This window comes from Lampris incognitus, chromosome 2 (genome assembly GCF_029633865.1).
Source record: "Lampris incognitus isolate fLamInc1 chromosome 2, fLamInc1.hap2, whole genome shotgun sequence".
Classification (NCBI taxonomy): domain Eukaryota; kingdom Metazoa; phylum Chordata; class Actinopteri; order Lampriformes; family Lampridae; genus Lampris; species Lampris incognitus.
Window position 1 is genome coordinate 101033227 of NC_079212.1, and position 23533 is coordinate 101056759.

General features: G+C 41.2%; 1 protein-coding gene across 1 annotated transcript in view; it reads right to left on the bottom strand.

Annotated features, from left to right (window-relative positions):
• Positions 1-458: 458 nt before the first annotated feature.
• Positions 459-23533, bottom strand: part of tgm8 (transglutaminase 8) — a 40088-nt gene continuing 17013 nt past the window's right edge. The window contains exons 8-18 of the mRNA XM_056300894.1: positions 19861-19970; positions 19226-19341; positions 18323-18449; positions 16616-16794; positions 16129-16289; positions 14600-14630; positions 12171-12182; positions 6533-6707; positions 5686-5849; positions 1164-1297; positions 459-859 (exon numbers count right to left, since the gene is read on the bottom strand). Of these exons, the coding sequence (XP_056156869.1) occupies positions 694-859; positions 1164-1297; positions 5686-5849; positions 6533-6707; positions 12171-12182; positions 14600-14630; positions 16129-16289; positions 16616-16794; positions 18323-18449; positions 19226-19341; positions 19861-19970 (1375 nt within the window). The 3' untranslated portion in view covers positions 459-693. The remainder of the gene's footprint in view (positions 860-1163; positions 1298-5685; positions 5850-6532; positions 6708-12170; positions 12183-14599; positions 14631-16128; positions 16290-16615; positions 16795-18322; positions 18450-19225; positions 19342-19860; positions 19971-23533) is intronic.

The window sequence follows — 23533 nt, forward strand, 5'->3', positions numbered from 1 at the left end:
ATTTAACAGTATCGTGCAGAGCTTCTATCAATCTCCTGAGGAATTAAATTTTTACATCACTCTGTAGTTGGGGTGCAAGGTTCAAAAAGTGAGTTAAAATCCTGGTTGTTTTTTGCCCTGGGAAACCTTACTGACTATTATTACTCAGAGGTTGGAAGCAGCAGTGGGGCTACATTATGTATATATCAGTGGCGGCTGGTGCTAAAAAAAATTTGGGGGCCCCCCAAAAATTGTAAGCACCAGCCGCCACTGGTATATATGTCTGTAAATGGACTGAACATGTTCAGAGCTTTGAGCTCGACACTCAGGGTAAGATTACATCTGTACCATAAGGAGTTATAAGCTCAATATCTTTGTCTTACCAAACATTATTAATGATATTTGCCTTACCTATATAACTCACAGATAGCAGGAGTTATGTGGACTTTACAGGTTGTCATTTTGATCGGCTCCTTGATTTGTACAGCCAAGTGAAAATGTCATCTGGCTCACAAATCAAAATTTTGATCTTTTGTGTTTGTGTGAGCTCATCCTGTAAGGGAGTGTGAGACTAAGGACTCATTACAGGATAAATTGGAGGTAATAAGATTGGAAAAACTATGATATTGGAAGTGGCTTCTTATAATCAAGCATGCAGCTCAGTAGATCAAATAAATGATAGACTTTGACTGAAGAAACTTTCATGGCTTTGGCTCAGTAGTAAAAGGGACGGTGTGGTTTAACGTCAATGGTGCAGCTACTCTTGATGTCTCTGAAGGTGGGGCAGTCAAAGTTTGCCAATAGGGTCTTCAACCCGGCTTTGTAGGGGGCGAAGAGGATCCTGAACCGCACATTTTGGCCTTGCCGCAGCGCTCCTATCCTGGACACACACACACACACACACACACACACAAACATATATACATACACATCATAACATACGTATATAAACACACACACATGCTGGCTCACACACAGTTAGTGCACATGTACATGTTCACACATACACAGACATACATACATGTATACAGTATACATGCACTCACTCACTCACTCACTCACTCACTCACTCACTCACTCACTCACTCACTCACACACACACACACACACACACACACACACACACACACACACACACACACACACACACACACACACACACACACACACACACACAAACTAACCGTCCTTCGATGACACGTTTGATCAGACCGCTGCCGGATACTGTGATGGTGCAATTTTTCAGAGTCTCGCTGAGCGGATTAAGAAAGGTCACATCCACTGTTAACTCTCGGTACTGTGTGGCCTGGCCCAGGACCTGAAATACACATTTTAAACACAGATTTTACAGTATTGTTGGATTTATTTAGAGCATTAGTATTTAGAGTTATATTTCTTCACCTACTTGTTTTTTTTTTGTCTTTGTTGAATTATTTTGTTTTAGAAAAAGGAACACAGAACAAGGTACATATGTGCACAAAAATACAGCAGAGATGATGATGAATAAACAACAATGAACAAACTCAAATATTTATTGTTGTTAAAAAAAAAAGAAAAAGGAAACAAAGACAGAAAAAAAGGGGGGGGATATAGCCCTAAATGGCAATCAGTTCAATACAGTTCAACATTGCATCCATCTACTTCAATATTATGATTCTCCAGGAAGTTACAGAACATGTTCCAAATGCCCCAACACTTGTCGAGCTTGTTCTTTGTGATGCAACTTATCTTTTCTAAACCAATGTAAAAAGTCATTCCTTTCAGCCATTGTGAAATTACACAGGTTGTTTATTTCATCCATGAGCAGGCTATACACTGTTTAGCTTTCAAGAAGCAGACGTTGAGTCGGAATCTTACATTTTTAGAGGCCACAAAACCATCTGGGTAAATATTAAATATATACATAATTTAGGACTAAGAGGCACCTCTTTACCAGTGATCTGACTGGACAGATCCAGCACCTTCTCCCAAAAACAGATTATCTGAGGGCATTCCCACAAGCAATGGAACAAAGATCCTTTCTGGTGATTACATTTAATACAAGTGTCGGAAATATTAGGGTTAAAGTGATGCAACTTAGTTGGAGTAATGTACTTATCCATTTGTACTGCAGTAATTTAGACATTTTTTTCCCCTAGACATAAGGACTCTGAATTCCTCCTCACACACCATTTGCATAAATACCACCATTCACCTGTTATGCCTGATGTGTTCATTTCTGTTACTGTGTAACTGTATTGTTCGTGATAATATGTGGAGTGTCTGTTGTTGTCCATGTATGTATTGTGCTGCAGAGCGTAAAATGTAAAGTGTACCAAAAACAAATTCCACCGGCCTTGGTTGTGTGGCTAATAAATCTATCTATCTATCTATCTATCTATCTATCTATCTATCTATCTATCTATCTATCTATCTATCTATCTATCTATCTATCTATCTATCTATCTATCTATCTATCTATCTATCTATCTATCTATCTATCTATCTATCTATCTATCTATCTATCTATCTATCTATCTATCTAATGTGTGTTTGCAGACTGGGTTTGAACTAAAGAGCATGCTTTTGACCATTCTTCCTCAGTTAAATTCTCTTGCAAATCAGTTCTCCACGCTTGTAATATATTGTGTGAAGACTCTTTGCTCTTACTGACAAATGGATTGTATAATAAGGACACCTGTCCCCTAGAATCTAAAAAAATCAGAATAAGATCTTCTAAGGGTGGATGGGGGGTATTTCAAACTATTATACTGCTTGGCCAATATAAAACTCCGCAATTGAAGATATTTAAAAAAAAAGTGATTTGAAGGATTCCATATGTGGCCTTAAGTTCTTCAAATGACATGAAATCATTGCCATTATAGAGGTCAGATACCTTAGCTACACCCTGAGCTTAGTCTTAAATTCTGGGTCCGCTCTTCCTGGTTGGAAATCATCTTTACCAAAGATTGGAGTAAACTGAGACAATTGTGTAGTCTCTCTCAAATATGTAAGAGCACTATGACAAGTCATTAATGTATTTTTAAGAAAAGGATTTTTAGTCTGTTTGATTAGCTTGCCCTTATCTGCTGAGTACAAATATAAGTTTAAAGGAATATTCATTAATCGGAATTCCACTGAGACCCAAGTTGGGGGGTGATCCTTCATAAAGTAAAATATTCCTGGTCTAATTTGAGCTGCCCAACAGTACCATACCAGATTTGGTAAATTTAATCCACCTCTATCATACAATAAATATAACAGGAAAAGCCTGAACCTAGGACACTTGTTGTTCCAGATGAAGTTTGAAAAAACTTTTTTTAATGAATGAAACAGAGAAGGTAGGGGAGAAAATGGAATAGATTGAAAAAGGTACAGAAACAGGGAAAATTAACAATTTTAAAATGTTGATACGTCCAATCATAGATATAGGCAATTTTGTCCATTTATTTATAAGCTGAATAACCTTATTTGTGAGAGGGTTGTAATTGGTTGGGATAATTTTATCAATTACTGGGGAGATCTTAAAACCCAAATAGGTGAGACCACTTACTGAGACCATAAAAGGCATATGAGTTGGAGGGTTATACCTCTCATTTTCGTTCATAAATAATATTTTAGATTTGCTGTTATTTATTTTGTCACCTGCAAAGTTGCCAAAAGAGCTCATCAGGTCAAGTAAATTAGGTAGAGTCTGTTTCAAGTTGGAGCAGAACAACATTTTATTGTCTGCATACAGGGCTATATGATGTTCTATATCTCCTATCTTTATTCCCATCATATTGGTATTTTTGCCACTTGCCATGGCAAGTGGTCCAATGGCAAGGGTGAACAACAGGGGAGAAAGGGGACAACCCTATCTTCTTCCCCGATGAAGTTTAAAGGGTGTCGAAGAAAGCCCATAAATTAAAATTACAGCCTGTGGGTTAGTGTAAAGGAGCCGACTAAGAGCCAACTAAGAAATTTTCCCCCTATACCAAACCTTAGTAGGACATCAAATAAATACTGCCACTCCACTCTTTCAAAGGCCTTCTTGGCATCCAATGACAGAATAGCATTATCCGTGCTATCAGATTTTTCAAAAACTATATTAAATACTCTTCAAAAATTGTGAAAGCCTTGCCTTCCCTGGACAAATCCGTTCTAATCAGAATGAACCATTTTTGGCAAGCGTACTTCTAGTCTTCTAGCCAGTACCTTACAAAGAATTTTGGTATCATTACTAAGAAGCAAAATAAGCCTATAAGATCTGCAAAGGGTCAGTGTTTTCCCTGCTTTGAACAGCAGAGTAATTGCTGCCATATTGAGAAAGGGAGGAAGGGATCTGTTATCAAAAGATTCTTGGAACATATCAAGTAGAGGAAGTATTAATTTTGTCTGGAAAGTTTTATATATTTCAATTCAGATCCGATCTGGTCCAGGGGTTTTCCCTCCCATCATACTACATATAGCCTCAGACAATTCTTCAGCTTTTGGGTTGAGCTCTAGACAGGCCAGGGATTCTTCATTTAGGGGTGTGAAGTCTAACAAATCCAGAAATTCCTTTTATTTTTGCAGAGCTAGGGCTGAATAGTCTGAAATATATAAATTATGATAGAAATGCAAGAAAGCCTCATTAATTTCTTGGGGATCCGTGGTCACCACGCCCTTATCTGCTTGAAGTGAGTTCATTGCCCTTCCAGCTTCCAGCTGTTTAATACACCAGGCTAGGAGCTTACTGGCTTTTTTACCCTGCTCATAATAAGACTGCCTCAATTTCATCAAGCTTTTAGCTGCCTTATTTATAGATAGAACGTTATATTTAGCTCTTAGCTCATTTAGTTCTACAAATAATTGTTGGGAGGGATTTTGGAAAAAAATCTGTCTCAGTTTCCTTTATTCTTTTTTCAAGTTTTTGCACTTCCAATCTAAAGGATTTCTGCTTACAACTTGTGAAGCTTATCATCTGGCCTCTTAAAAAGGCTTTACAAGCCTCCCACCGTATAGTAGCAGACGGCTGGTTCTTATTATATTAAAAATAATAATCAGTTTATGCTCCAATAAAATTCATGAATTCTGGGTCCCTAAGCCAGAATGACTGAAGACGCCATCCTGGGGAGTAATGCAGAGAGTTGGGGATATTCAAAATAAGTGAAACCGAAGCCTGGTCCGAAATTATTATGCTATCATACCAGGAATGTGTAATTGTAGATACTAAAGTAGCAGAGACCAAATAGTAATAAATTCTGGAGAATGTCTGACAAGTACTAGAGTAACATGAGAAGGTTAGCTGATCAGGATATTCTCTTCTCCACACATCATCCATCCATCCATCCATTTTCCGAACCACTTATTCTGCTCTCAGGGTCGCAGGGATGCTGGAGCCTATTCCAGCAGGCATTGGGCAGCAGGCCGGGAGACATCCTGGACAGGCCACTGGGCCGTCTCTCACACACTCATCCCTCCCCTTCCTCATTCACTCGCTCTCTCTTTCTCTCTCTCTCTCTTTCTTTCTGTCTTTTGTGTTGTGAATGAAAAAAAGAGAGCTAACAGAAAAATATCCAAATAGGTTTTAAAGATTCCTGGATGGGATTGATAAAAAAATGAGAGATAATTGTGTAATAATGGCTATGGTAACAGTCTGTAGTACTAATGCAGGACAGATGCAGAATGGAGGACTTTCACTGTGGTTAGCATAACACATGCTCAAGAACAGAATGAGTTACACTCAGATAATATTGTACTTACTGTGATGGACAGGGGAGGGTCCTGCACAACTATGTTAGACTCTGTCAGGTAGACTTGTTTTGGATCCATTTTATCAGTGGCTATGGCCGACACCTTCAAACTATCACAGTATACCATGTGTTTGCCGTACATTGAGAAGGGAATCAGGATAGGGATGGACAGATCTGGAGGTGAGAGAGTGGTGAGAGGTTAAGAACAGAAGGATTTAGAGAGCAGAAAGGGCTATAATACACATCAATATGTTACAACAGTATGCTTTTCTCTGCAATCTCCAGACTGCTGGGGTGGTTTAAATAGTGTGATGATGCTAGAAATATTTTGTTTCTTCAATACAGTTGAGGGGTAATTCTTCAATCAGAAGACCAATTCTCCAGATACATGTTAGAAAGTATTTTCCCTGCTGAAGTGCTCTGTAAACCGCCTTAACTTCTGACCGAGATCAAGTACCATGTTATTATTTTCATTCTTATGAAGAAACCTGTCTTGTGATAACAAAGTGGAGATTGACTGACACACAGTTTGTGTGCTCTGGTTAAGGAAATTTCTGTATGGAGGATATTGTCTCCACAGACTTGTAGCTGTCCTTCCAGAGACCTTTCATAAATACTCTGACCCCCGCCGGCATACGCATTGAAATGCTATGGACACAAGGTGACCCTGATCCCTCGGGATTCAAAACCTTGTACAACTATCTAAATGTATGACAGCATCAAAGTGCACCTTTTTAGGGAGTTGTTTTTTATCCGATGCGAGGGTCTAAGGACAGGATGTTGTATTGCTGTAAAGCCTCCCGAGGCCAATTTATAATAATGGGATATAAAAATAAAATTGACTTGATTTGACTTACTTTGCCCAGGCTGTAGCATTTTTTCCCTCACTTCTGTCAGTATGTGCTCAGCTGGTGTGCCTGTGTACCTCATGGCCTGGATGCTAATATTGATGAACAGAGGCCTGGCCATTTGATCCATGCTATGTAGCACCAGATTCAGATTAATGTCTTTCCCATTCATTGGCTTGGAAACCTGCAGGAACATAACAAAAATAACAGTTACACAGGACTTGATAAAGCAAAAAAGTTTCTTTAATAATAGTGACATAAAAGTAAATGAAATGGTAAAATAAGTCATATGTACAGAAAGGCATAAGAATTATGAAATGGTTACAAGAAGTCAATTTTATTTGTATAGCAAATTACATTATCGCAAATTACAAATTTGCCTCAGTGGGCTTTAAAGTAATACAACATTCTGTCCTTAGACCCTTGCATCGGATAAAGAACAACTCCCTAAAAAACCCTTTAACAGGGAGAAAAAATAGGAAGTACTCAGGGAGAGCACAGAGGAGGGGTCTCGCTCACAAGACGGACAACATGCAATGCATGTTGTGTTTACACAATTTACAGAATACAACATTGAAAGAGGATAACAGAATTATAATGGAAATATATGAAGAATGTGATGAGGAGGATGACAAGCAGTGTCCAGATGCCACTGAAACAGCCAAGGACCTGAGCCACATGACCATCATGTAGACCTGACAGGAGGACAGACTACACATGCACATGTAACCTGCACGACAGGGGAATGGGCCTATGCTTGCGCAGGGACAGTTTACAGTCTAATGTCTAAGTTCAGTGGAGATTGGTGTAGGTTTTTTTCTAGACCAGATTCTAGTACTAACCCCAAAGACAACACACACACTCGTGGGTATAGTTTACAATAAAAAAACCCAATTTATTTCAACAGTTCAAAGTAAAGTTATTTCAATATCAATACTAAATTAGATGTGTTTTATATATATATATATTTTTTTTACTCTATTATACTTTTTAAAAGTTCTTCCTAATATTCTATTTATTGTCTATATCTATCTATATTCTATTTTATACCCTTCTAATATATTACTTATGCAGCCATATTCTACACTAACAAATTAAAGAAAATAATCCAAAATAAAGTATGAGTGCACTCAAAGAAAATAATAAAGAAAAGAAAAGGGGGAATGATTCATTCTTCCAATCTGTGCAAGGTGCAATGTCCAGATCCTACCACAATCACAGGGGCAAGTTAATGTAGAGGCGATGATGATGAATCCAAATCCAGGGCGATGATGGGGGCAATCCAAAGGGGGTATCCAAGGGTTCCAAAAGGTGTAGCAAGGGGGGTTGTTCGGGGTACTAAAAAAAACCAGTCTGCACAAAATTGTACAGATTCCTTATTAATTGCAATCTCTATCAAACAATTACAAACAAAATAAAAATACCCAAATCTAGAGTCAATTCTCAGAATTAAATCATTTCCTACATATAACTAATACGCGGCTGAATGACAACAGCCTATTGCTGTAAGAACAGTTAAAAACAATGTCATCGCAGCCAGGCTGCGGCACTATCAACGTGAATTCACGTCTAGCTGGCTGCTATGGGTTCCATGGATGCCATGTAGCCCGAGTTGGCTCGGTGGCTAGTGGCAACTGGAGCTTACAGTTTTTTTTAACAACAAGCATATTATTATATTAAAATGTCTAACAGTCCTACATCAAATAAACCCTATGGACCGGGTGTCCTGACTGGTTTTAAAGCTCTGAATCATATGGGAACTGCTAAGGATCATAGATATACGTTTTAGCTGGGTTAGCTTAGCTTAGCAACCAATGGAAAATTGTCAGTCTTTAGATTTCAAGATTTTAAACTCTTATCTCACCAGGATTCCAGCAGCGTACAAAACACAAGAGAAAAGAGTCTTCCTTCTTCCTTCAACAGGAGATCATCTGTCTTTGGATAAAATCAAGATATCCTACGTAAATGGCTATGATTACATGGAACACAGAAAGCTGTTTACTTTTTAGCTTTGGCTAGCGGCTCACCAAGGAAGCTTCGTGGGAGGGATCTTTTTGTCGTAGTTCAAATGTCCTGTAGCTCAAATATCCGTAGTTCAAATATCAATAATTCAAGTATCCATAGTCAAAGTTGTCCGTATTTCTAAATATCCGTATTTCTCTTCTCTATTGTTGACGGTTGTTTGTATGGTTTAAACTCTGTAGCTAGTGTGCCTCCTAGAGGCTACTCGTGGAACTTACATACGTCACAGGGTACATGTAATCATGTGGGTTACATTCTCCCCCTCTAAACCGCATCAGTCTCTGCATGCGTCTAAACACTGTATGGTCTTGCAGAGGGCACTCTAGAAGAATCAGGGACATTTCTGCCCAAACTTTCGAAAATGAGGCCATGGCTAGGACTAAAGGCCTTCCTAGTTCACCATAACAGAGTCTCTCAGGGGGATGTCTTTCTCTGATAGATCTTCTGATCGGTTCGCTCTCAGACGGGTTTCCGTCAGACAGGTCAGCCTGGCCTGTCACACCAGTGGGCGGTGCACTCTCGGGTTCAAGTGGGTTGTTTTCAGGTGAATGTCCTTCAATAGGTCCAAATTGAGGTACAACAGTAGTAGATGATGCAGGGTCTCCCTCAGGTAAGTGTCTTCGAACAGGTTGAGAGAATTCATCTGTGACCACTTCTGTCTCACGCCCAATTGGTTTCTTTTCAAGTAACTGATTGTGAACAGAATCAGGGGTATGGGGTACTTCACTAAGGAGTGGACTATCAGATTGGGAGAACTCCGACGGACTTGGATTCAACCCGACTGGGTTCAACAGTTCTGTGGCACGTGCTAGAGGGGTGGCCTGGTTGTCCTAGTGCTTTGGGGAAACCTTGTGGAGATCTGTGGATAGCAATCCTCATCCTCGTCACTGCTGGGCATATCTGGGTCAACAATATTGTCGTGCCTGGTCTGCTGCGAGACTGCTTCCCTGCGTCTCAGCCTCCTTGTTGGTAAGTTTGTTTCAGGTTCTGAGACTTTATCTGTAACAGGTAGAAAGCCGCAGGGCAGAAGAAGGTCTCTGTGAAGGGTACGGTGTGGACCTTCACCCTGTTCCTGCTTGACGACATACACTGGGCCATCTCCCATCCTCTTCACCACAGTATGGACTTCCTTTTCCCATCTGTCCACAAGTTTATGTTTTCCTCTTAAATTGACATTCTTCACCAGGACTCTATCTCCGGGAACAAGTTCTGCGGCTCTGATCTTTTTATCAAACCTGGCTTTATTCTTCTCTCCCATCTTCTTAGAGCTTTCAGAAGCAAGTGCATAGCTGTCTTGGAGGCGCTGTCGAAGATGTTTAACATACTCCGAATGCGACTTGAATCCAATTTGGTCTGGTGTAAGGCCTAGAACCAGATCAATGGGTAGTCTTGGCTGTCTACCAAACAACAATTCATATGGAGAGTAGCCTGTGGTGTCATTTTTCGTGCAATTGTATGCATGGACTAGCGGTTTGACAAAGTCCCTCCAATGATATTTATCCTTGTCTTCTAGTGTCCCAAGCATGCTGAGAAGGGTCCTGTTAAATCTCTCGACAGGGTTTCCACGTGGATGGTATGGCGTGGTTCTGATCTTTTCGGTTGCAATCAGACAGCACAACTCCTTGATGGTGTGGGATTCAAAATCTCTCCCCTGGTCACTGAGAAGGCGACTTGGAAAACCATACTGTACAATGAAGTTTTCCCACAGTGTTTTGGCAACCGTATTCGCCTTTTGGTCTTTCGTGGGGATGGCAGCGGCAAACTTGGTGAAGTGATCCGTGATGACGAGGATGTTTCTAGTGTCCTTACTATCAGGCTCAATACAGAGGTAATCCATACACACCAGTTCAAGGGGATAACTGGTCTGTATATTCTCCATATGAGCAGCATGCTGGGAATTGGCTTTCCGCCTCACGCATCTTTCACAAGTCCTACACTTCTGTTCAACAGACTGAAACATCTTTGGCCAGAAAAATCTGGAACGAACAAGATGAAGGACACGCTGAGCGCCAAGATGACCGACTTCATCATGAAGGCCTTGCAATGCTCTTTCTCTGTGGCTACTAGGCAGCACCAGCTGATAGATCTGATTCCCACGATCAAGACATTTCCTGAACAGTACTCCATCTATAAGCTCTAGTCTATTCCATTCTCTAAGGAGCAGCTTGACTTCTGACAGTTCAGAGGACATCTCTTGAAAAGTGGGTTTTCGGTTTCCTTGAATGAAACTGATCACACGTCTGATAGATGGATCCTGTCTTTGAGACTGATACCAGTCATTATGAGTCATTCCAGGGAGGGTGCCTTGTCCAGAGAACACAAAGTCATCAGGGATGGCAGAAGCATCTAAAGCCAAGGATTCAGCAAGAATGGGGAGTTCTGGCTGCAAATAGTCAGCCAAAGTGGTCACAGAGTGGCGTTGACATAAAGCAGACAGCATGTCACCAGAAACAGTTTTGCTTTCTCCATCCAAAACCCTTTGCTTCAGCTCTTCTATCCTCGCTTTCTCCTGCTTGAACTCCTCATCTTCTTCTGACGGACTCTGAGGTCTTCTGGACAACCCATCGGCATCTTGATTGCTGATCCCAGCCCTATACTTTATGGTGAATCTGTAGGTTGACAGAGCGGCTAACCAGCGATGTCCTGCTGCATCAAGCTTTGCTGTGGTCAACACATAAGTTAGGGGGTTATTGTCTGTTAAAACCTGAAATTCTGTTCCATAGAGGTAATCATGGAATTTCTCACAGATGGCCCATTTCAAGGCGAGGTACTCTTGCTTGTGGGCAGGATAGTTTTGTTCACTTCTGGATAGTCCTCTGCTGGCATAAGCTACAACCCTCAGCTTCCCATCGTGTTCCTGATAGAGCGCAGCACCGAGACCATCGCGGCTGGCATCAGTATGCAGGACGTAAGGAAGATTGGGATTGGCGAAGGCAAGAACAGGGGCCGAAGTCAGTTTATCTATGAGAGTTCTAAAAGCAACGTCACACTCTTCAGTCCACTCATTTCCAAAAGGTAAGGTGGGATTGATGGAAGTCTTGACCCTGTCCTTCTTGTAAATCTTCCCTCGGTTCCTTGGAGCAACATAGCCAGCAGTTAGAGCATTCAATGGCTTTGCTATTTTAGAGTACCCTTCCACAAAACGTCGGTAATATCCAGCAAATCCTAGGAAGCATTTGAGCTCTTTTCTGTTGGTGGGTTGAGGCCATTCTCTCAAAGCAGAGACTTTGCTTGGATCTGTGTGGACTCCATTGGCATCTACAACATGGCCAAGGTATTTAACAGAAGTCTGGAAAAAATGGCATTTTCAGGGGACAACTTTAGGCCATAGTCTTTGAGCCGGTTCAACACTTCATCAATCTGGCCTCGTGCTCTTCTAGTGTGTCAGAGAAGACAATCAGGTCATCCAGAAATACTAGTACTTCATTGAGATGCAGGTCTCCAACACATTTCTCCATTAGTCTCTGAAAGGTGCTTGGTGCATTTGTCACACCTTGGGGCATACGATTAAACTCATAGAAGCCTAGAGGGCAGACAAAAGCGGTCTTGTGCTTATCTTCCTCTGCAACTTCTACTTGATAGTAGCCTGACTTCAGATCCATGACAGAAAACCATTTGGCTCCACTAAAAGCAGAGAAGGTGTCTTCGATGTTGGGGAGAGCATAGGCATCTTTGATCGTTCTCATGTTCAGCTTCCTGAAATCTATGCAGAGTCTTATTGCACCATTCTTCTTCTTGACAACTACAATGGGGGAAGCAAATGGAGACTCTGACTCGCGAATAATTCCAGCGTCTAGCAGCTCTCTTAGGTGTTGTTTGACAGCTTCTCTGTCAGAGGGATGAATGGGTCTGGGTTGCTCTCTAAAAGGGGCCTCATCCTGGAGTCAGATGCGATGTTTTACTGCAGTCGTATGACCATGAGACAAGTCATCAACAGCAAACACCTCTGGCATGCTGTTCAGCTGGTGTGTGATCCGTTTTTTCCACTCTTCTGGAATGGGGGAATCTTCCAAATCAAAGTTGGTGGTGTTACTCTGAGACTGAGGGATGTCAGGCACAGTCATATTTTGGGATTCAGACGGCATCACATACTGTGCTACCATCATTTCAGCTATCACCTGCCTTGGATGCAGTGTGACACTACGATCAGTCACATTTCTGAGAATGACAGGAATCTTGTTTAAAGATCGAAGTGGAGTTTCTATCAAGGAATTTTCAACGAACACTCCACCAGGTAAGGAAACGGTTTCAGGGGATTCGACCACGAAAAGGGAACGTGGGAAATGTTTCTTCACTCTGACATCTCCAAAGACAGACACTTTTCTTCCTGGTGGAATGGTGACAGGATGGCGTCCATGCAACTTAACATGATTGGCTGAAATCTCTTCCTGATGACTTAGGGCAACATGCTGGAACAGCAAGATACAGTCACTATTGATATTGGGCCTTTGTAAGAATTCTCTTCCATGCTTTTCTATGCCACCTTCATATAATCAGCCAGGAGATTGGTTAATTAGCGAGCCAGCCAGGAGCGTACAAAACACAAGAGAAAAGAGTCTTCCTTCTTCCTTCAACAGGAGATCATCTGTCTTTGGATAAAATCAAGATATCCTACGTAAATGGCTATGATTACATGGAACACAGAAAGCTGTTTACTTTTTAGCTTTGGCTAGCGGCTCACCAAGGAAGCTTCGTGGGAGGGATCTTTTTTGTCGTAGTTCAAATGTCCTGTAGCTCAAATATCCGTAGTTCAAATATCAATAATTCAAGTATCCATAGTCAAAGTTGTCCGTATTTCTAAATATCCGTATTTCTCTTCTCTATTGTTGACGGTTGTTTGTATGGTTTAAACTCTGTAGCTCGTGTGCCTCCTAGAGGCTACTCGTGGAACTTACATACGTCACAGGGTACATGTAATCATGTGGGTTACACACACAGGGGAGACTCACATCACACCATTCACATATGCAGGAGAAGGGACAAGAAAAAACACTAGTGACACATCATAGTGAGAAGGCAGGTACAAAAAAAACAAAACAAAAAAATGTCTGAGCTCTTTGGGGAAAACATTTTAAAGTCTAGGGGCCTTAACAGCAAGGGGTCTAGTTGACCAGTCCTCCCTTACATATGTCTTACCCAATCATATATCAATCATAAATTATGCAATTACAACTCAAAGAGATACAACACATAAGGGCATTCAACTCGTGCCTAGCTGCATCACTGTCATACCTATGCCCATAGCAAAGAGGCTCTCTCAAGAGTATTATTGCTTTAATACACAGCCACTAACACTAGCTGTGTTTCCACCACAGGAACTTTCCCCAGGAACTAGGAACCTTTTGAGGAACTCAGTGCGTTTTGACCATAGGGACCAAGGTCTAAATTAAGTTCCAGAGACAATATTTTACCCCCCCAAAAGTCCCTGCTTGGGGGGGGGGTAGTACTTTCCCCAAAAGTACAGGAACTTTTGGGGGTGGGGCTTGCAGCGCTGAACATTTCTGATTGGTCGAGTACTCGCAGCATTTTACTTCAACCGCCATTTTTAAAAAACATCTGCAGCTGAAAACCAGTTGTTTGTTTTTTTTTGTTCATTGTGTTTCGACACATCAGCATGGAGTTACAGAAAAATTCAAATGACAGATGGATGGATGGATAGCTCGTAAAATCCATTTTACTTACCTTTAAGTCTAGCATTTTGGGCATTTTCACTACTACTGCTCGTCTCTTTTCCATCACTGACTCAATGACCTCATTTGCAAAGCAGTAAATCATGATCAACAGCAGCATGACATCATGCTTACTGCTGCAGGGTCGCACAATTAATTATGCCTGTCCTTCACTGTATATGGAGTCATCATTATTGTATAGTCATGCACAAATATGACGTGTAAAACAGCCGTCGCTTTTTAACATGTGAGTGAACTAATTTGTCTATTCTTTGCGGGTCTTTAGATCGCAGCGGAAATGCACACAACATTGGGTCAACGGAACCATTTAGTTCCTTGAAAAGTAGTTCAAGTTCAACAATATCATCATATGTATTTATTATACAATGAAATTCGTGTGCTCTGGCTCTCTCTGGCTTAACACAAGGGACACAGGGTCACAAGGACAAAGGACACAAGGCCACACTATCCCCCCAAAAAAAAAAACAGACTATATACAAAATGAATTCATATATTGTAGACACAATATACAGTACATGATAATGCAACAATGTAAGTTGCATATGGGTATGTCAGCTGTTCAGCAACCTGACTGCCTGTGGAAAAAAAAACTATCACTGAGACGGGTGGTGTGAGATTTGATGCTCCAGTAACCTTCCTGCAACTAAAGTTCCTGGTACTTGGGATGGAAATGTAATGGTTATTAAAATGCTGTAATTTGTTGTGTTCAGTAATCTAGTTACCCTATATTACATTGAGTTCTATAATGCCAAACGATAGGGGGCGCTGTATTCTTAGGTCACTAGTAACAGTAGGTTAGGTTGACTCTTTGAATGTTGTTGTGAGTTGCTGCTGAGAACCTGTCGGAGCATGTTGGAAGCTAACGGTCTGCCTTGCAATTCTTTTAGTAAAGTTCATTAAGCAATACGTCGTGTGGTTATTCTACCAAAGAATATAACATAATTCTTAATGCACTAAATGGTAAAAATTATGTTAAAAAAACATCCACTAGCCACTAGATGTGCAGAGTATAAAAAAAATAAGTTAAAATCGCTGAGTTAAAAAATGCACTGATCTGCAGATCAGTTTATCTGTAATCCGTTGCTCCGACTTTCCAGGTAAAAGAGGGTAAAAAAGATGGGGGTTAAAAGATATAACATATGTGTTTAAATGCACAGTCTAATTCTAATTTACATTCCATAATGTTTTGGGAAAATACACTTGAAGTTACGTTTTGCAGTGTTTCCTTATGTCGCCAGGTTAAGTCGTTAGCCTGTAAGCTACTGATCTGTTGTCGATTGCTAATGCCTTGTTTAGACCTGTCGGGGAATAACGTGCTGCCTGCGTTCGGCCATTACAACGTCGGGCTTGACTGCAGCAACATCGTGTCCGTGTTTTGTTTCTTTCTATTCCCCCTTACAGGGACGTAACAGAAACGCAGCTAATGTGTTTGTACCGTTTGAACAATATTATAGCGACCAGAGAGGGCGTTCACTCTGACTGTAGGCAATTCTGCGCTGGGGGAGCGCAAGGGATTCTGGGACTGTTAACGTTCATGTTCAAATTGTTGTTTCAGTGATGCTGTGTTCATGTTTTGGTTATTGTGGTTGTTTGTTTGGGGGTTCGACTCAGACTAAGTAGACGACCATTTTACTGACTGACTGATCTGGGGGACCATTGTTTGGCAGCCATTTTGGAGGCAAATAAGAGCACTCCCAGGGTCATGTGGTGTATGGGACACGGTAGCTGCCATTGAAAAGAGATCCCTGCCTCTCAACTCCACGCCAGATCGCCACATTGGTGTCAGAAGTGTGATTTGCTGAAGAATGGAAAGCGAAATCCAGAGACTGGAGCGGCTATTGAGCAGACCCGTTGGCACTTGGAAAACCTGGGATGGCAAAAGACGGAGCCTACCAGAAATGGACGAAGTCTTCCAGCCCACCCTGGTAGCTCCAGTGCACCGTGGCCCCACTGCCCCCTAGAGGCCAGGAGGGCCAATACAGGGGAATGCCTGATGCCTGCCACCCACCACAATATTTAAGTTCAAGGCCCCTGAGATTCCCTTCAAAGCGTTTCTGGAAGCATTGCAATAAAATACCAAAAAATACAATATCAGTTCTACACCATACAATAAAATCTATTACCCATGGTTGGAATAAGACACGGCAAGCTAAAACTAAATAAGCTATTTCTATAAATTATTGATTCTCTTTCCCTCTTCATCAAATTCAGTATTGTAGAGGCTGGAATCTCTACATGCTCTGAATGAGACACAATTCAAATGCAGTAGGTGAGGTAAAAGTTGGTAAACTTTCATTTCAAATGTTTTCTAACACTGGCACCAGGCTGCAGAATAGTCATAGCGGAGATGCTGCAGGGTTAAGTCGATGTTTTAACATACCTCCTTAATCCGCATTGACACTTCTCTGGGCGGGATGACACCGTCAGCGGGCCCTTCAACTTCGTTCATCTCCTCCCTCACTCCTCCCTCTGCCTCTGTCACTTCCTTTCTCACATGCCCTTCTCTGGAGTACTCCCTTGTGATGGCATGTTTAAAGGTAGCCCTCTCACTCGTTGTTCCTAAAGGTGGCGACCGTACAGAGAAAAGGATGCAATCTTTCTCTTTGACCATTCTTGCTCTCTCTCTCTCATCAAGCAGTGGCTCTGTGGATCCAGGACTCTCACAGAGTTACATGGTAGTATTGAGGAAGTCTAAATGTTATATATTGAGTATGAGTAAATAAGGCAAGGCAAGGCAAAGAAAATTTATCAAGGCAATTCAAAGTGCTTTACATAAAACATAAAAGGCATTAAAAACAACTTAAGGCAATAAAAAGACATTTAAAAACATAAAATCAGAGTAAAAGTTACAGTGCAGTGTAGGATGATAATGAAAAGCTTCAAGTTTTATTTGATCTTAGGCAGCGGCAAACAGGAAAGTCGTCAGCCTTGATTTAAAAGAACAGAGTTGAAGCAGACCTGCAGTTTTCTTGGAATTTGTTCCAGATATGTGGTGCATAAAAACTGAAAGCTTCCTCTCCATGTTTAGTTTTGACTTTGGGGACAGAAAGCACACCTGTCCAAGATGATTTGAGAGGTCTTGGTGGTTCATAATGTAGCAGAATATCAGAAATGTATATTTTGGCCCTAAACCCTTCAGTGCTTTACAAACCAAGAGCAGAGTTTTAAAATCAATTCAATTTCAAATCAATCAAATCGATTCTTTGATGGACAGGAAGCCAGTGTAAAGACCTCAGGGTGGGAGTGACGTGAGCCACTTTTTTGGTCTTTGAGCAGCAGCATTCTGAATCTGTTCGATCGATTTTTTAAGACCTGCAAAGACGCTGTTACAGCAGTCAAGTCGACTGAAGATAAATGCATGGACAAGTTTTTCCAAATCCAGCTGAGACATAAAGCCTTTAATTCTTGATATATTCTTCAGGTGATATTAGGTTGACTTTGTAATGATCTTAATGTGGCTATCCAGATTCAGGTCTGAGTTTATGACTACACCAAGATTTCTGGCTTGGTTCGTGGATTTTAACATTACCGATTGTAGTCGAGTGCTGACTTTTGATCGTTCTTCCTTGGCTCCTTGGTTTTATCTTTGTTTAATTGAATGAAAATCTGAGACATCCAGTGGTTGATTTGTTCCATGCACTTACTCAGTGCTTGCATGGGGTATAGGCCTCTGGTGATAGATATGGTTATGTAAATCTGTGTGTGTGAGTGAGTAGAGAGAGAGAGAGAGAGAGAGAGAGAGAGAGAGAGAGAGAGAGAGAGAGAGAGAGAGAGAGAGAGAGAGAGAGAGAGAGAGAGAGTGTGTGTGTGTGTGTATTCTACAACTGTCTGAAATGGTGAAAACACATGTGAGGCCGCCAGGATTGCTGCAGCAGAGAGCCGCAGGCAGGCCAGGTAAGACCGTGCCGGCAACCCCCCAGCTACTCCCACTATCCCATGCCCGCACTGCCAAAGAACATTCAGGGCGCGGATTGGACTAACCAGCTTTCTTCACCCACAGAAATCGACCCCTACAGGATGACTAGATGGTCCTCGTCGCTGCGATTGATGAAAAAAAAAAACAAACAAAAAAAATTCTACAACTCACCCTCTCTGTGTTTGTAGCTGTCAGTGATGGTTCTCCTCATACTTGAACCGACGGATTTAGTGGAAATATGCTGACCGATTCTCTTGGTGTCTGACCAAAGTGTCTCCTTTGAGCCATTAGCTGTGATCTAAACACACAAACATAGTCGTGCTGCTGAACTGAAATTTTACCAAATGACAGCATTTATTATATGAATATGCCAAACAAATGTAATACAAGAAAGCAGATGTGGTGAAAGAGACGAAGATGTGGATAAAAACAGCAAAAACGAATATTATGTGTGCTATACATAGTACAGAGTTGCAGCAATATCTCATCAGAATACCTAAATGTAACATTAATCAGAATCAGAATCAGAATACTTTATTTATCCCCGAGGGGAAATTGACTAATAAACAGACAAGAATGAAAATATATATTTATAATAATTGACAAAATAAATAAAAAGAATAAAATAGATATCCATTTGACAAAAGATGATTGAGCAAGAAGACTGGCTTTGTAGAACTAATTGCTGTAAATTGGAAATATATCAAAGTTAAACTTTGCTGTTATTTATTAACATATCCTTTCTAATAGCTGCCCTGTTTGTCAAATCATTAAACTGTTTCTCTTATTGTGCAAAACCATCAATACAAGAAACAGGAAAGGTCAAAACTTCTTTGTGCTTGGCCCCTCCATGGTAAAACTTCGAAAGCAGGATCGGCATGACATCAGTGTCCCTTGGGCTGATAAGAGATTCCAGTGCTTGGGTCAAGGACACTTCAGCAGAAAATTTCAAATTGTTATCAGGAGGAATAAAGCAAGGACCTCCAGCCTCTCTAACCACCCAACCCACTTTTCAATGCTCCGGTAAGACATAGGATCATCATGTACTGAAGGGAGACAGTAAGGCATACTGACCAGCCAGTCAATGCAGTCAGCATTAACCTCAGCAAACACAAATGGAACATCATATTTCAGGTGGGTATCTCCGTTTTTAATGGCAATGACTGAAGCTGGACCACAGCAGAACACACCTACAGGAAGATAATCAATTCATATTATGTAAACTTTATTTATGTAGCACTTTCCCATAAAATGCTCTATCACAATGCTGTGAAACGAGTTGATAGTGAGAGCCCCCCACATAGAATCATTTCTGTACTCTTGTACTTTGTTTTACCATTTGAATAATTAATCTGAATTTAAAATATCTAAATTGCGGGTCCGCGGTGGTGTAGCGGTCTAAGCATCGGCTTTGTGTCGATGCAGTTGCCCACTGGGGACCGGGGTTCGCGCCTTGGTCTCGTCAGATCCGACTATGGCCAGACTCAATGAAGCAGCAATTGCGAGGCGTCTCCTTCGAGACTGCCGGCTGGAGAGATGCAGTAGGCGAACGCATACAGTTCTAGGGTGGGTGTTTGAACTAAAATAGGGAATGATTGGCCACTAAATTGGGAGAAAAAGGGAAAAATCAGAAATAAATTAAAGGAAAAAAAATATCTAAATTGCCATTTTGTAACCTCAAACTTCAAAGCAACAGAGGGACCAGGTACCTTTGCTCCTCTCCTGTGGTGTAGGATCCAACACCTGCCAACCATCATAGCTGCCATCTTTGTTTAGGTCTGGTCGTTTCATCCACGCCTCCACCCAGACATGGTAGTTCCTGCAGAGCAAAAGCTTGGTCATCCTTGGTCATTTTTTTTTTTTTGCATTACCCATTGATAAAAGAGACAGCATTTATGAAATACTATGAAACTATGGAATGTTTTGTTATATATTAAATATTCACAGTCAGACCCAGAATTATGCACTACTCTGAATTGTGGATCGCAGTAATGAAACACAGCACTCTCACTGAGATGTAACACAACTGGCTACACTTTCCATTATTGTAGTTTCTACAATAGCTGCATAATGCTCAAAGTTTTGCAGGCGAGAGTATCAGTACATAACAGAGGTTGCCTCTCTCCCATCCTGAGCTGGTGGTGGAGCTGTTAGCTGATCTACATTCGGGTAAAGGGTATGTAGTCTAGCTTTTGCATAGTGGAGTCTGTGTACCACCTTGAACTGTATTAAGGCATGTGTAGTGTTTATGGAACCGTGGTGGATATTATCAAGGATTCTCTCCCGCACTTCTGCCGGGATTACAGTGTCAAGTTCTACTTCCCACTGAATTTTCAATTTGTCATTAGACATTGTTATGTGGGATTGTAAAATATGATAGAAGAAAGAAACTGATCCTTTAGCACCAGGTTCATGTCTGAGGATGTTGTCAAGTGTGGCATGCACAGGTTTCTGGTCATATTGTGGGATATGTGTTCTTATAAAATTCCTGATTTGAAGATATCTGTAGAAATGTGTCGATGGCAAACCATACCCCTGCTGTAATTAATGGAAAGAAACCAGTTTGTCCTTAGGGTACAAATCCTTAATAGTAGCAATGTTTTGGTCTTTCCAAACAAGAAAGGTGGTATCTGTTAAAGCTGGAGAGAAGGCACGATTGTGGCACATTTGGCTGTCCATGTATACTTTGGGCATATTGAGAAATGACTGTGTTTCCACATTTTAAGGGAGTGAAGGACAACTGGATTTTTTTTATATACATATAGGTTGGTATTTCAATGTTTGCCAGGTTATTCAGAAGTGCTGGGAGAGACATACTACCACATGAAGCTAGTTCAATCTGAAGCCATGAAGAACTGTTAACTTGAGTTTCAACTGTAGGCAAACAACTGCACCAGCAAGATAATACAATTGGGTTGGCCACCCAATAGTATAATTTGAATTGAGGCAGACCAATGCCTCCTTCTGGTTTATACTTGCACAGGTGATCTTTTGATATTCTGACCAATTTGTTATTCCAAATGAAAGAAGTTATAATGGAGTCAAACTTCTTGAAATAATAGAGTGGGATAAACACTGGGACGCATTGAAAGACATACAGAAATCTTGGGAGAGAAACCATATTTACAGCATTAATGTGACTGACCACAGAGATAGGGAGGGTGTTTAAGAATTCAATATTGGCTTTCAACTGGTTGATACTACAATCCCAGTTGCTCTACAGAAGTTTCTCATGTTCTTGTATAGCTATTATGCCTAAGGATTTAAACTGCCGTCTTGCCATCTTAAACGGTGTAGTGTAAGAAATCAAGGTCTACTTTTTCTGATATTGGCATCAGTTTGCTCTTTCTCTTGTTTATTTTGTATCCCGAAATGCTTCTGAAAGTTTCGATTAACGGTAGTAGAGGAGGGATTGATGATTTAAGGTGTGACAAAAATAAAATCACATCATCTGCAAAAAGCGATAAGGAATGTAATGTGTTTTGGATTTGAACTGGAGCAATTTCATGACAAGCTCTGATTTGACAGGCAAAAGAACTTTGATGGATATGTTGAAGAGGTATGGAGAGCAAGAACAGCCCTGGTGAACACCCCCCTGGAAAAAGAACCGTTGTGATTTCGCGCCATTTGTAATAATGGATGCTTGAGGCATAGATAATACCAACCCAGTTGTTGAACTCTTTCCAGAAGCCAAAATGTTGCAAGGTGGATAAAATATACTTCAATTCTATGTGAACAAATGCCTTTTCAGCGTCAAAGTAATTACTATGGATTCTTCTTTGTGGTTGTGAAACATAATGTTGAGAAGTCGGTGCAGATTAGAGTATATGTGTCAGCCTGGGAAAAATCCCATTTGGTATGGGTGAATAATAGAAGCAATGTATTTGCAGAGACGATTTGCCAGCACCTACTTTCATCACTTTGCTCAACATTTTCATCTCTATTTGGAGCAAGGAGACTGGGCGGTATGAGAGCATTTCCAGTGGATCTCTGCTGTTTTTCTCAAATCAGATCAATATTTGCCTTGTAAAGTGAAGGAGGTAACTGAGAGATTTCTTTTGCATGTTTAAGCATGCACAAAAGTAATGGGGCAAGAGTTGGCAAGTATATTCTGCAAAATTCAATGACAAATCCATCAGGGCCAGCAGCTTTATTATTTGGAAATTCAGTTATAACAGTTTCAATTTCACCTAAAGTGATCTCAGCATCCAATGTCTTTACTGCCTCTTTGTCCAGTGTACACTGCACTTGCGTACATGAAATGAAATAAAATATTGTTTCCCCAGCCCACAGCAGCGCAACACAAAGACAAAAAAGCATATCCAAACTACAAGAACACATATATCCAAACTACAAAAAAAAACTACAAAAACATATATCCATCATATATATATACATATAAAATTCACTGTCCAAGACAGTGAACGCCAAGATGACTGTCAGAACTGCTGGTCTGCATGGGCTAGCAGTTAACTTAGCCTGCCCCGCTTCCATGTCCTGTCAGACCGCCCTTGGTGTTTCCTCCTTAGGCGCAGCTCCAGGCAGGGCCATAGTCCCTGGGCCCACCAGACGCAGCAACTTAGCCTCCCCCGACCGATGCAATGCCAGCTGTCCCAGTCAGACACCTTCGACACACCTCCCCGCACTCCACACAACGTCACCAAAAACACAGTCAATGCTAGGCGAGGCCGCCGCCAGACTGTCCTCAGTGTTATAGGAACTGCCCACCTGCATGGGGTAGCAGTTAGCTTAGCCTGCCCCACTTCCGTGTCCTGTCAGACCGCCCTTGGTGCTTTCTCTTTGGGTGCAGCTCCAGGCAGGGCCATGGTCCCTGGGCCCACAGGATGCAGCAGACCAAGCTCTCCCAGCTGATCCAGTGCCAGCTCTCCCAGCCATCAAACGAAGACACAAACTTAGACGCAGACGTGGACAAAGACACTGCATGGACAGTACTGGGTGAGGCCGCCACAAACGAAAGTTCGCGCCACCACCTTCCCACACTGAAGTGCAAGTACATACCGGAAATATATCACTTACTACTAGCATTGTTCCAAGCAGTTTTAAGACAGCTGTGGTCAATTCTCTACTTAAGCAACTGCACACTGATCCAGGGGCTCTTAGTAACTATTGACCAGTTTCTAATCTTCCATTCCTTTCTAAAATACTAGAGAGAGTTGTGTATCAACAACTTCCGACCCATATAGAAGAAAACTATCTATATAAACCTATTCAGTCAGCTTTCAGGGCCTGTCACTCCACTGAAACTGCTCTAACCAGAGTTAAAAAATTATTTTCTACGGACTTTGAACCCACATCCATGCATCTACTACTGGACCTCAGTGCAACCTTTGACACCATTTATCACTGTATACTATTAGATAG